At 43.6% G+C, this 14,552-nt stretch overlaps 1 protein-coding gene across 2 annotated transcripts in view; it reads left to right on the top strand.

The window, feature by feature from the left end:
* The window catches only part of FER1L6 (fer-1 like family member 6), a 122,028-nt gene that overhangs the window by 33,676 nt on the left and 73,800 nt on the right, over positions 1-14,552 (top strand). For both annotated transcript variants that reach the window (XM_083748950.1, XM_083748949.1), the window contains exons 11-14: positions 827-1,176; positions 2,666-2,774; positions 7,635-7,821; positions 12,201-12,321. In XM_083748950.1, coding sequence (XP_083605076.1) covers positions 827-1,176; positions 2,666-2,774; positions 7,635-7,821; positions 12,201-12,321 — 767 coding nt within the window. The remainder of the gene's footprint in view (positions 1-826; positions 1,177-2,665; positions 2,775-7,634; positions 7,822-12,200; positions 12,322-14,552) is intronic.

The raw sequence follows: 14,552 nt of genomic DNA, 5'->3' as shown, positions 1-14,552 counted from the left end.
AAATGTATGTGCCATAGAGGCATTTCTGGTCCTCTCTCTCTCTTGCCCATTAGGATGAGCAGAACCCAAGTCTGAGCATCTTTGGAAGGGCAGTAAAGCCTTTCAGAAAGAGCCAGCTTCTGAAGGCCAACCCTTCTTTATATCGTTTCATTGTTTCAGGAGGTGGTTTGGAGAATAAACACATCCAAAGTTAGGATGGAAGGCTTGTAACAGCAAGTGGCAATTCAAATCACATTTTGTGAAATAATGACATTTGGATTTGAGGGTTGAAGATAAATCGTTTATAGAAAGTGGCTTTATTGGGTGTTATACTGGTGTGGATGAAGTGAATAATGTTTACGCACAGCTTCTTAACTTTCTCTATTTATTTCTTTTATTTTTATTTTATTTTTCTTTATCATAACACTTCCTCTCTCTCTCTCTCTCTCTGCCTCTGGCTTAATGTTTTAGTTTGAACCAAATAAAAAAGAAGTTTTTCATTTCTCTTGATAAACTCTAATAAATAATAATAAGAAGAAAACCAAATCAAATTTTGTTTGAGGAATCTCTGGAATATGGAGTTGTAAAAAAGAAAACAAAAAACCTTGCATAAATGTTTTATTATTCTTTTTGACACTATTGAGGCGCATTTGACACCAACTATTGAAGAAGAGTTAAATCTCCATGTGTAATTTTAGTAGTGAGTAGGTGCAGGAATTTGCCTCTTTGAGCAGCAAGCTGCTATACCTACCCAGAATTAAGCTAAGTATACAGATGCCTGCCTGACCATGTTCTCTCCCCTCCCCTATCATTCCTTTGACGTTTGTTGCATATATGTCTTCTTCAGGGTTCTTGCCTACCTTTGGGCCTGCTTGGATCAATCTTTACGGTTCCCCCAGGAACCACACCCTGATGGACGACCACCAAGAGCTCAATGAAGGTTACGGCGAAGGTGTCTCTTTCAGGGGACGGCTCTTGATCGAGCTGGCAGTAGAGATCCTCTCCGGGGGAGCTCACGAATCAAAGTTTTCAAAGATGATCAAGGAAATAAAGCTACCTTCCAAGGACAAAGACTCCAAAGGCTCAAAAGGATCGGGAAAAGACAAAGACAAAGGAGCTGAAGATGGAAAACCTTCCCCGTCAGATAAAACAAACTCAACAGATGTGGAGGTGGAGCCTTTTGATGTGCTGCCTGAGGTAAATTTTCTTAAAAGGTGCTCAGTTTGAAAAGTGGATCTCATTTACAAGGTAGGCCCATAGGCTGTGGTCCTCCCTATGTTAAGGGACTCTAACTCCCATTGGACCCCAGCCAGCATGGCCAAGGGCTTGGGATTATGGTAGTCCACAACATCTGTAGAACTATGGGTTCCCCACCTTGCTTATGGCCTGTCTGGTTTAGAAACCACAGCTTCTCCCGCACTGCACATGTCCTTGGCCTGTGTGGCTCTATAAAGCATGGGTAGGCAAACTAAGGGCCATGGGCGAGATTAGGCCCAATTGCCTTCTGGATCCAGCTCGTGGATGGTCCAGGAATCGCCACGTGGATCACCAGCGCACAGGCGTTCTTTCCCTCTCCCTCACACGGTGACGGTGCCTCCTCCCTCCCTCCTCCTGGCTTCTCCTCGCCCTGCCTAGAGGAGGAAGGGGGCTGGGCTTTGTTGGTGCCAGCAGCAGCAGCGCTTGAGTGGCTGCCATTTTAAGCAGCTCATCTCTGGAGTCCTTTCATGCGCCGCTCATTGTCTGGCCACTGCCACCAGCCCCTGCCGCTCGCAAGACACAGGTAAGCAGCCACTGGGGCTCATGGTGCTCTTGCATCATATATTCTCTTTCCAAAATATAGTCCAGCCCCCCACAAGGTCTGAGGGACAGTGGACTGGCCCCCTGCTGAAAAAGTTGGCTGACCCTGTAAAGAGTCAGAGGATCTTTCACAGTTCACAGCATTCACATGAAACACAAATTCCCAGAGTGCATTATTTCTTAAAAGGCCACAGGCCTCTGGCTGAGGACATGTTTTGCAAGGTAAGTAAAGGGACCCCTGACCATTAGGTCCAGTTGTGACCGACTCTGGGGTTGTGGTGCTCATCTTGCTTTATTGGCCGAGGGAGCTGGCGTACAGCTTCCGGGTCATGTGGCCAGCATGACTAAGCCGCTTCTGGTGAACCAGAGCAGCGCACAGAAACGCCATTTATCTACTTGCACTGGACATGCTTTCGAACTGCTAGGTGGGCAGGAGCCGGGACTGAGCAACGGGAGTTGACCCCATCACGGGGATTCGAACCGCCGACCTTCTGATCGGCAAGTCCTAGGCTCTGTGGTTTAACCCACAGCGCCACCCGCGTCCCATGTTGTGCAAGGTAGTGCACAGCAAAAGCTGACAGCCACAGTCTGAATCAGCCAGAAGTTACCATTGATAAGCGTTTTCTTATGGTTAACACAAATTCAGCCATCGGAGTGGGCTGTCGATTCAAGACACCATCAGATTAAACCTGCTCAGAAATTTCACATGGCGCAAGACTAAAATGGATACAGCTCTTCTAAGTTCCTCTTTATTTGAGCCAATGCTTGCCCTCGCAGAGAGCTATATGTGCAATAAATCGAATTTGTTCTTTTTTCTCTTTTTCTTTCTTTCTTTCTTTCTTTCTTTCTTTCTTTCTTTCTTTCTTTCTTTCTTTCGACCTGCTACCAGATCCATGAGGAGCAGTTTGAGGAATTCCTTCTCTTTGGGGCATTTTTTGAAGCTACGATGATCGATAGGAAGGTTGGAGATAAACCAATAAGCTTTGAGGTGTCTGTTGGTAAGTGTGTGTGTGGGGGGGTGTTCCTTGTGTGTTTCTCCACTGTTACCCTTATCTTTAATTTGGAGAAAGGGCTATAAAGTCACCACAAAGCCAAGGGTCCTCCTCCCCCAAAAAAACTTGGTTTATGACCTCTAGGCTGGATGAATGTCTGCTGATTTGAGGGAGAATGTAGGAGGAAAGCTACTATCTTCTGTGTGGAATGAGAGACCATGATAATAGCGGCCATAAGGCCCTTCTGGATGAAAGCCAGAGTGGAGAGTGTCCACACTGTTTGGACGGCTGAGTTTTGGTTCCCAACAGTGTGGAAATAGATGCATTATCTGGTGTTGTTATTTCTACTTCTTTATTTCTGTGTCAGGTATTATTCTCTCTCCAGTTTAGTTTTAAGCTGCTAAGTTTTAGATTGCTTTATTTATTTGTAGTGTTTAACGCAAAACTTGTATGGGTTGATTTTCTGGGTATGTATTTATTGATATTATTATTTATAATTGTTTATTATATACATGGGGACGCGGGTGGCACTGTGGTCTAAACCACTGAGCCTAGGGCCTGCTGGTCAGAAGGTCGGCAGTTCGAATCCCCACAGCGGGGTGAGCTCCCGTTGCTCGGTCCTAGCTCCTGCCAACCTAGCAGTTTGAAAGCACATCAAAGTGCAAGTAGATAAATAGGTACCACTCCGGTGGGAAGGTAAATGGCGTTTCCATGCGCTGCTCTGGTTTCGCCAGAAATGGCTTAGTCATTCTGGCCACATGATCCTGAAAAAACTGTCTGCAGACAAATGTCAGCTCCCTCAGCCAGTAAAGCGAGATGAGTGCTGAAACCCCAGAGTTGTCTGCGACTGGAATTAACTGTCAGGGGTCCTTTACCTTTTTATTATATACATATACATATACATATACATATACATATACATATACATATACATATACATATACATATACATATACATACATATTTGAATTGTTATGCTTAAATTGTTCACTTGTTATGTTGTAAACCACTTTGGCCACAGTTTTGTGGGAAAGTGGCACACAAAAAAACAGGAGGAGGTGGTGATATGGCCGAGAATCTACAAGCTGATGTTGCTATCAAACTGATTTATCTGACTGTGCTTGTGGGCCGAAGGGAAATTTAGAGGATCTGGTGTAAACCTGGCACCACATCAGCTTCTCCTCTTTCAAGCTCTGGGCCAGTTTTTGCCACAGAAGCAGAATAAGGATGTTGGATCTTCAGTGGTGGGGAATACAGATGGGTGTACTAAATTCTGTGAGCAAGAGGGTAATTGAAGTGTAGGTGGGTTCCCACAAGGAATAACACAGTGATAACAGCAAGAGACTTTATTGAACTCCATAACTGGGAAACAGGGGCAAAGCAACTGCTTATATACATTCCTGAGAGCCTGGGCCACTCCCACCCCCAACGTGATTGGCTGTCTAAACTTCCAAGCTGCGAATCATGACTCAGAGTTCAAGGGCCAATGGCAGAGGCCCAAATCCTGAAATGTTCTGTGATTGGACATCATGTATCGAATCAGAGCACAGGAGCTCAGATTCCTTAGTCCAGACTCAAGCTCAGGCAAACACAGACCACTGAATACATAACTCAGTCATATAACTCAGCAACTTTGCCTTGCTGATTTTTGTATCCCAGCCACAATGGACTGATAAAAGCTGTCCTACAGGCATTAGTTTAAATTCATGTTCTCCATCATCAAAGGTAGACTTGCCACTGTATTATTCCAGTAGCAAAATTCAAAGTGAACTTGGAGGACCCTGTTCAAGTGAAACCTCTGCGGGAATTTTGAGAAAACCAAAAATGATTTCATTTATAGGGGCATTTCAAAGGGCTCCTCCCAGATGACCTATTTATTGAGCTTTCCTCCTGCTTTGCTTTCACAAAGCTTACATGGAGCTTAGATTGTATCCAGTCTTTACTGAGCAGTTATTCCCATTTGTTTGCAGGCAGATTATACGACATTGAGTACTTGCCCTAATTTGCTTGCATCGTGTTTATGCACCTTTCTGTTAAACATCCATTCATTCCACGCTTTTCAATGCATTTCCTTGTCACTTTCCTAACTGCAAAGATGTCTGAGTCTTTTAAAAAGCGAATTTGTTGTGCGGGGATAACAGAGTACTTTGATCCACTGTCAATACGCAAACCTAAATTTTGTGGCATGCTCTTGAATCCCTCCTGCAAAATAATGACAGTCTGGAGGCATCCTCACTATTTGGCACATGTTAGGAATAATAGAATTGTAGAGTTGGAAGGTATCCTAAGGGTTATCTAGTCTGACCCTCTGCAATGCAGGGACTCGAACCCATGACCTTCAGATTGAGAGTCTTATGCTCTGTTGACTGAGCTATCCCAGGAAACTAGGTTGCTAATGTACTCTGCTGGGGTGAATTTGGAAGTGCCTTCTCTGGTGAGGCGTATCTGGGAATTCTGAGGAAGGTTAAAAAAAATTAAACAGCATAAGTGACATTTCTCAGGGAATTATTTCATTTTGCTCTTTTTTTAGAAATAGTATATGATGACTGTGAGCATGCAATGTGTTACAAAGCATATTGCCTTTGTCTCACTCTCTTTTGCAAGTCAGAATTCTGAAGAAAAATCAAATACACTTCCTAGTCAGCAAAGGTTTTGCATTTTTTTTTATTGCAGATGCCATTTCTCAGTCATAAATAGGAAAGCAGGAACATCAAACGCGCTCTGATATCCTGGTTTTCCTCCTAGGTCAGGTTGTTCTCAAACTGTAGCACAATAGGCAAACAAAAAAATCTGCACAACTTTCAGCAGGTAACTTTATTCAATCAATCCATCTTTATTGCAGTCAAAGACCAGACAGCAAAATTAGCAACAGAAACATACGCTTCATCAGTGTCAAGAGGTGGACGTACTTAGAAATTTCCTATAAACTTATTTACATTAAAAATAACACTCCTTCAAGTAAAATCTGTGTTCCAAAGTTTAAATTCAGTGCTCATTCATCACCATCACTGTCACCGCAGCCTGTCTTGTTCCGTTGCCATAAAACCGAATTTCTCGACAGGCCTGGTGATATTCAGATTTTTGTCGGCAAGGAGATATTTAACATAGGTTTCCTGAGCGGCCAGGTAATTTCCTTGGTAGTGATTAAATTAGCTCTCTTCGGGTATCGCAATATGACAGGCAGTATAGAAGAACATGCCCAATGGATTCAATCTCATCAGAGTTGCATGGGCATCATCTCTGTTCAACTGGGATGTCATGATGTTGTTGTTGTTTAGTCGTTTAGTCGTGTCCGACTCTTCATGATGCCATGGACCAGAGCACGCCAGGCACTTCTGTCTTCCACTGTCTCCTGCAGTTTGGTCAAACTCATGTTAGTAGCTTCGAGAACACTGTCCAACCATGTCATCCTCTGTCCTCCCCTTCTCCTTGTGCCCTCCATCTTTCCCAACATCAGGGTCTTTTCCAGGGAGTCTTCTCTTCTCATGAGGTGGCCAAAGTATTGGAGGCTCAGCTTCAGGATCTGTCCTTCCAGTGAGCACTCAGGGCTGATTTCCTTAAGGATGGATAGGTTTGATCTTCTTGCAGTCCATGGGACTCTCAAGAGTCTCCTCCAGCACCATAATTCAAAAGCATCAATTCTTCAGCGATCAGCCTTCTTTATGGTCCAGCTTTCATGCCACCAGATATCATGTCATGATATCTGCCCTCTAATAGTGATTTTATTAGTTTTTGCACCACTATAAGGCAGGCATCACAGATGAACATCCTAACTTCTATTTAAGACCAGAAAGCAGACTTAAGGAAGACTCCAACAGGTCATTAAACTGCAGGGAAGTTCTTACATGTCTTTACTTTGACCCTGCCTTTTTCGACCTGGGCTATCCCTCCCTGTTTGTATGCAGTAGCTGCAGTAACACCTTTATCATTCTCCATGTTCAAGAACAGAGTGGTTTTTTTCTGATAAGGAAAGGCCTCCTTAGTAAACAAGGCGGTGTCTAATATTTACTCAAGCATGGACTTGGGAGAGGCTGGACGAGAAAGGACTTCCTTTGTGTATTTGCACAGCAAAGAGTAATACAACCTTTGAGCACGAGAAAAGTCCTGCTGGATCAGGCCAAAGTTCATCTAATCCACAGTGGCCAACCAGTGGCCAACCAGAATCCTATAGGAAGCCAGAAGAAGGACCTGGGTGTTATCCTCCCCACTTGTGATTCCCATAAATTGGCTGCCTCTGACAGCGAAGGTAGACCATAGCCATTGTGGCTGGTAGCCACTGATGAACTCATCTCATTCTCTTTTATGACCATCAAGGATGTTGTATAGGAGGAGTCTTCAGAAACAGGGTCGATGAGAGGACAACTTTTAAGAATTCAAAACTCAAACATTATCCATAGTATCTTGTGTGTGGAAAAGATCTAGTTATAATCTGGTTGTGTTTATTATTATTTTCCCCAATTGATTTTTTATTAATTTTTCCAAATTTAAAATTAAAACCAGCTTAACTGTTGACTATTAAGATGCTTCCTTTTGCTGCTCACAGTAAAATACTTTTTCTTAATTTCTAATTTCTTAATTTCTAATACTTTCCCATCCATTCCTATTTCCATCGACCATGCATGTTCAGTTCCTGTTTAGACATTTACCCAATTAATTTCCCCAATTAATCAAATAGAATTAATCTTCCTTTCTTGGTCCATATAAATCATTAATCCTAATTTCAAATGGTATTTCCTCCCTAACAACCTAACCTTCCTATCTTTATGCATTCACAGCATTCCGGCTGTCCGGTTGTATTTAAATGCTTTGGTCCTAGATGTAGCCTAATTCTGTTACCCCTCACCCATTTTTGGTTTGTACCTCTAGGGAATTTTGGCAATGTTATTGATGGAGTGTCACCTGGAGCTGGGAGCAAGAAGAAAGGTCATGAGGGAGAGGAGGAGGAAGGTACCCCTCTTCTGCATGAGGGAACGGGAGAAGCTTCACATGACTTTGCAGTGCCGCTGGTATCTACCACACACCCAGAGAAGCCGCTCATCACAGAGGGAAACAGGTAGAGCCCAAAACACTTAAAGGCTTCATTAAATCTCTCTCTTTCACCTGTGTCCCTAGAGATACAGGTCTTTCCTAAGCAGATATGGACAAATCTGCAAATTTTGGTCCACCCAATTTCTCATTTCCCCCAATCTTTAAGGTCAGTTTTGCACATTTCTGCTGCAATTCACAATTTATTTATTTTTTCCTATAATAAAAGTTGAAAACAATAAGCATTTCCATGCAAATTCCTTTGAAGAAATACATTTTGGTGTGCCGTTTTGTGTAATTTCCATAAAATAATGCATTTTTGTACATCAATTTTTGCTAATCAATGCATTTTAAAGCACGCTCCCCACTTTTCTCTCTCTCTTTCTCTCTCTCACTGGAGAAATGCACTGTGACAATCAGAGGATTTCTAAGGACGTTGGGTTTTGCTTCGTATGTCGGCTTGAGAAGTGCTAATTAAGTAGTTTCTCATTAAAATGTAAACAAAATTGAATTCATCCATATTCCTACATCAGTGGGGCTAAGGGAGTTGCTAGGGGAGATGGCAATCTATTTAACATGTGTTTTTGGCCCAAATTTTGAGGGGACAAGAAAGTAGCATGCTGACCTAATAGCACAAATGGTAATGCAGTTATGCTGATGTGTTGTGCAAATAGGACCACTTCCTGAGTAATGAAGTGTTTCATTCATTTATATAGCAAGGTTTATTATATACACTATAGGGACGCGGGTGGCGCTGTGGGTAAAACCTCAGCGCCTAGGACTTGCCGATCGCATGGTCGGCGGTTCGAATCCCTGCAGCGGGGTGCACTCCCGTCATTCGGTCCCAGCGCCTGCCAACCTAGCAGTTCGAAAGCACCCCCGAGTGCAAGTAGATAAATAGGGACTGCTTACTAGCGGGAAGGTAAACGGCGTTTCTGTGTGCTGCGCTGGCTCGCCAGATGCAGCTTGTCACGCTGGCCACGTGACCTGGAAGTGTCTTCGGACAGCGCCGGCCCCCGGCCTCTTAAGTGAGATGGGCGCACAACCCTAGAGTCTGGCAAGACTGGCCCGTACGGGCAGGGGTACCTTTACCTTTTATTATATACATTAAAAATCTCAATATTCATTTTAAAATTATAAGAACAATAATTCTTATGGAAACCAGAAAGCCTGTGTATTATAATGATAGTAGCATAACTGCAAGCCTTTGTATTACAGGGGTACCCAAATTCCCTCGTAATCTTGCTTTGATCTGTATAGGATTTGCAAGCATTGGTCATAAGGTGATTCTGGTCTGTGCCAGCCATGGCCATAGTGGTAACAATACACCATGGTTAAAGCAAACCATGGGGCAGAAGGGGGACTCCTCCCAAGGGAGGGTAGCAGGGAGAACATGTGTCTGATTTATAAGACTGCTCCTCATCTCTATGCCTGATGTTATAACCCGAAACTTCAGAAAAAGGCAGAGAGATGTGCTCTGAGAAAACAAAGCAATCAGATGAAATCATTGCCAGTAATACTAGGCTGGAAGAGAATGGTCTTTTAGGACAGTCTCCTGGTGAGAGAGATGAAAAGCAGAGGCTGTCAAGGATGTAGCTGCCGTCTCTCATGACAGTACTAGAGAATGTAGATGATCAGCTATTATCTTGGAGAGGCAGCTGGTGGGTTTTTATGTATTCGCCTGATAGACATTCGGATCTAAAACGGCTGCAATAAAAGAACAGAAACCTGCAATTGCTTTATATTAGCTGCTATGGTATTTGTCTGGTTCCACCACTCCTTAAAGACCGACACCTCTCTTTGATGTAGGTGCAAAGCTATTTCAGATTTTGCATTTCCCCTTCCTTTATCGGATTCTTGTGGACAAATGAATTTATAGCATAAAGTATAATAGAACTGGGATATGGCGGGTGGCGCTGTGGGTTAAACCACAGAGCCTAGAGCTTGCTGATCAGAAGGTCGGTAGTTCGAATCCCTGCGACGGGGTGAGCTCCCATTGCTTGGTCCCTGCTCCTGCCATCCTAGCAGTTCGAAAGCACGTCAAAGTGCAAGTAGATAAATAGGTACTGCTCTGGCGGGAAGGTAAACGGTGTTTCCATGCACTGCTCTGGTTCGCCAGAAGCGGCTTAGTCATGGTGGCTACATGACCCGGAAGCTGTACGCCGGCTCCCTCGGCCAATAAAGCGAGATGAGCGCCGCAACCCCAGAGTCGTCCACGACTGGACCTAATGGTCAGGGGTCCCTTTACCTTTATAATAGAACTATGCTGCATATCAGGTATAGGCGACTGGCAATCCATGGTCCAGATTGAGCCCCTAGTAGCCCCTAGCAAATTCTAAGAGAGTGGACCATTTTTTCCATTTTTGGTCCACTTCAAAGAGAGTGGACCATTTTTATGAGTGTGCCACATTCCTATTCTGTTAATGAACAATTTCACTAGATGATCCTTTCATGACACTGTAAAGTGCTAATGTTTACATCAGGCTTCCTCAACCTCGGCCCTCCAGATGTTTTTGGCCTACAACTCCCATGATCCCTAGCTAGCAGGACCTGTGGTCAGGGATGATGGGAACTGCAGTCTCAAAACATCTTGAGGGCCAAGGTTGAGGAAGCCTGGTTTACATTCATTGGTGGAGGAACAGCCTCCTTTTTTCTCAAAGCTATTAAGTGTATGAACACTTTTTCTGTCTGGACGAGGACATGAGAATCGTATGCCTTCTCTGGAGCGCTATTATGTACGCATAATGCAACTGGCCTCTCGCATAAAATCACAGATGCACCTGCTGAAATTCAGCCCTGAAGGCACCATAGGAATATAGGAAACGGCCCTATGCTGAATTAGACACAATCAACATTAAGACCCACAAAAATATGCTTGCAATGTACTTCAAAAACAAGCACATAAAAATTGGGCAATGAACAACAATGTTATGAAACAACCAGCTATAGATCTGTTTTGTTGCAATTAAATCTAAGTCCTTGGGGAAAGTTGTGTGGGGATATCAGACAGTGTTATCTCCAAGCTTGACCTGGAGATGCCAGGATTTGAACCTGGGACTTTCTGCATGAAGATGCTCTGCTACTGAGCTGTGGGCCTCTTCAGGTGTGACAACCAGATTCCATGTTTTTCTCCCTTGCCGCCAGTTCTATAAACTCTCTCTCTCTCACCAGCATATTGGATAAAGCTATGCAGTGATGTGGCTGATGTGTTTTAATTAGTCAAGTAAGGATTAACAGCACACAAGTTGCATATCTAAAGGGAAATCATCTAGAAGAAAAGCAATTTAGCAGGTGGAGAAGATTTTAAGTGCAAACAAAGCTGCCTTCAAAACGGCCTTCTGAAAAAAGCACAGCTATAGGGCAAAGACTTGGGATGAGTATATTGGGCTTCATGCCTGACGGCTGGCACATCTCACTGTCTCCAGCCAAGCTGGTCGCTGGCACATTTGCTTTTTGTAGAAAATTTTATTTTACAAGCACTGAAGAAAGAAAGAAAGAAAGAAAGAAAGAAAGAAAGAAAGAAAGAAAGAAAGACGCATAGTCACGACTTTCTGAGTTCAGATCTAAGTGAATATAACATCTAGATCAAGGGAAGTAATAGTGCCACTGTATTCTGCTCTGGTCAGACCTCACCTGGAGTACTGTGTCCAGTTCTGGGCACCACAGTTCAAGAAGGACACTGACAAACTGGAACGTGTCCAGAGGAGGGCAACCCAAATGGTCAAAGGCCTGGAAACGATGCCTTATGAGGAACGGCTAAGGGAGCTGGGCATGTTTAGCCTGGAGAAGAGGAGGTTAAGGGGTGATATGATAGCCATGTTCAAATATATAAAAGGATGTCACATAGAGGAGGGAGAAAGGTTGTTTTCTGCTGCTCCAGAGAAGCGGACACGGAGCAATGGATCCAAACTACAAGAAAGAAGATTCCACCTAAACATTAGGAAGAACTTCCTGACAGTAAGAGCTGTTCGACAGTGGAATTTGCTGCCAAGGAGTGTGGTGGAGTCTCCTTCTTTGGAGGTCTTTAAGCAGAGGCTTGACAACCATATGTCAGGAGTGCTCTGATGGTGTTTCCTGCTTGGCAGGGGGTTGGACTTGATGGCCCTTGTGGTCTCTTCCAACTCTATGATTCTATGATTCTATGAAAAATACTCTAAGGGGAAAGCTTTTTATCAGCCATTTGCAACTGAGGTGCTGCTGTAATCTTTCTGAGTATGTCCAATTTAAAAGAAGAGATGCAGTTGAGTTCTGTGGATTCATACAAATCTGAAGAAAATGGCTTGTCCATACAATCAGATTGCCTTGTGAATATATGGGAAGCAAATTGGCTGTATACTTGCACATCACTATAGTTTAGTAGCAGATCCCAAAAAACTATTGATGATGCTATCTCATCTCTTTCCACAGAAACTACCTTTATTTGCCCTATGACGATAAGAAGCCCTGTGTCTACATAAAGAGTTTTTGGGGTGACCAAACTTTCAGGCTATATTATTCTAACGTCCTCGAGAAAATGGCACATCTCCTGGTAAGCCTGCGGGAATATCAATAATAATGATGATGATGATGATGACAACAACAACAACAAGAACAACAACAACAACAACAATAATAATAATAAATTTATACCCCACCCATCTGGCTGGGTTTCCCCAGCCACTCTGGGCGGCTTCCAACAAAGTATTAAAATACAGTAGTCTGTTAAACATTAAAAGCTTCCCTAAAGAGGGCTGCTTTCAGATGTCTTCTAAAAGTTTGGTAGTTATTTTTCTCTTTGTCATCTGGTGGGAGGGCGTTCCACAGGGCAGGTGCCACTACTGAGAAGGCCCACTGCCTGGTTCCCTGTAACTTGGCTTCTCGTAGCGAGGGAACCACCAGAAGGCCCTCGGCTCTGGACCTCAGTGTTCAGGAAGAAACATGGAGATGGAGATGCTCCTTCAGGTATACTGGACCATGCTTCTCCAAACCATTTGCTAAATTCGGGGTGGGGGCATTTTCGCACACTGGAATTCTCAAGAGAATTCTCTTGCTTGAGTTGGCTTTGTAAACGGCTGGAATATTCATAGAAGTGCTTCTGCGGTGGTGTGAGAGAAGCTGGACAGCACTTTAAGCTTTTTGTGCCCCCAAAAAGTGGGTGGGGTAAAGGTTTCTTACTCTGCAAGTGATTCCTGTGTATCATTTCTAAGTTTTCCTCAATTTGGTTTCCAGTGTAAAACATTAATTAAAATAGCAATAGAGACTTTAAAAACCAGTAGGCATACTAAGATTATCAAAATGCAGATGGAGGGTTGTCTCCAACTGAGCTTTACAGAGAGTAGACACACTGAAATCAATGGACCTAAGTTCGTCATCTTCATTAATTTCAACGGGCCTTCTCTGAGTAGGACTAGCATTGTCTGCAACCCATAACCATCAATTTCATTTTAAAAACAAATGGATGTAATAAAGCTACTGAGGTCCAGCTCCAAGGGTCTTCTGGCAGTTCTCTTGTTGCGAGAAGTCAAGTTACAGGGAACCAGGCAGAGGGCCTTCTCTGTAGTGGTGCAAGAAATAATGGTGAAATATACTCGGAGACCTGTAGTGATTTCATGCTCTTTATTGCAGCTTGTAAAACAGTGATTAAATTGTCCCCCAAACCTCAGGCTTTTATATACATTATTTACACACTGATTGCTGATTCTGCTTCCCTCCTGGAGCCTGATTGGTCTTTTCCTGCAGGCCAATCAGTTGTTGTATTCTACGATCCTACCAGCCTAACAGGCTGATTAACTTCCTCCTGGAGCCTGATTGGTCTTCTCCTGCAAGCCAATCAGTTGTTGCATTCTAGGATCCTACTTGCCTATTGTTCTAGGATCCAAGCTTAGTACATAACAAATGGGGAACTATGCAGGATAAAGAGTTGCTTCAGGTTGCTGGCTAGGCTCTCTTATAGGTGACTCTGCTGTCCTTCCCTCCCCCCCCCCCAAAAAAAATCCTGGCCTCTCACCAGAGCCCTGATCGAAAGCATGTGTGGAGCCTGACTTTCTCCTCATCAGCAGGACTCAAAGATGGGTGACCCCATGCGGTCAGATGGGCTCTGCACCTCCAGATCTGGGCTCCTGCTCAAAATTGCTATTTTGCTGCTGTTTCTATTTCTCTACTCAATATATTGATAACTGATCACCTGTAGCAGAGGCGAGGAACCTGTGTCTCTCTGGAAGTTATTGGGCCACAACTCCCATCATCCCTCGCCATTGGCCATGCTGGTTGGGGTGGATGGATTGGAGTCTAACAACATCTCAAGGATCTCAGTTCCCCCATGCTTGTCCTATAGCATCACTTTTCAGGCTACAGCATCTTTATGTTAATAAAGGGAGCACTTTGCCAATGCTTCTGTTGATGTTTGCATTGGAGAGGAAGGGGTCAAAGAGGCTTTGCATATTTTTGAGACTGCATGGGAGTGGGTCATGAGTCAGAGCCAAGATTCGGCCCTTGTTAAACTCAAAGTATGGCACATGTCAAAAATCGCCCGCCATCAGAAGACAGAAGATTGTTTATAACATGACATCTCAGCGGAGAATGTCCCCTTTCTGGAGACCTCTGACTTAATTAACATAAACTATGTTGAGTCTACAATGCATCGAGGAACTAATAAATTCACTTCTCAGTAAAAAATGTGTCATACATGCCAATTAGCTGGAACCAATTATCGTTTATCACTTAAGCTAATTAGCCAGTGAAGGCTTCCCCCCCCCTAATAATTGCATTAATTGAAAGCAA

Source organism: Podarcis gaigeae (assembly GCF_964106915.1).
Source record: "Podarcis gaigeae genome assembly, chromosome: 7".
NCBI lineage: Eukaryota > Metazoa > Chordata > Lepidosauria > Squamata > Lacertidae > Podarcis > Podarcis gaigeae.
The sequence above is the reverse complement of the archived record's forward strand: the minus strand, read 5'-3'. Positions and strand labels throughout refer to the sequence as shown.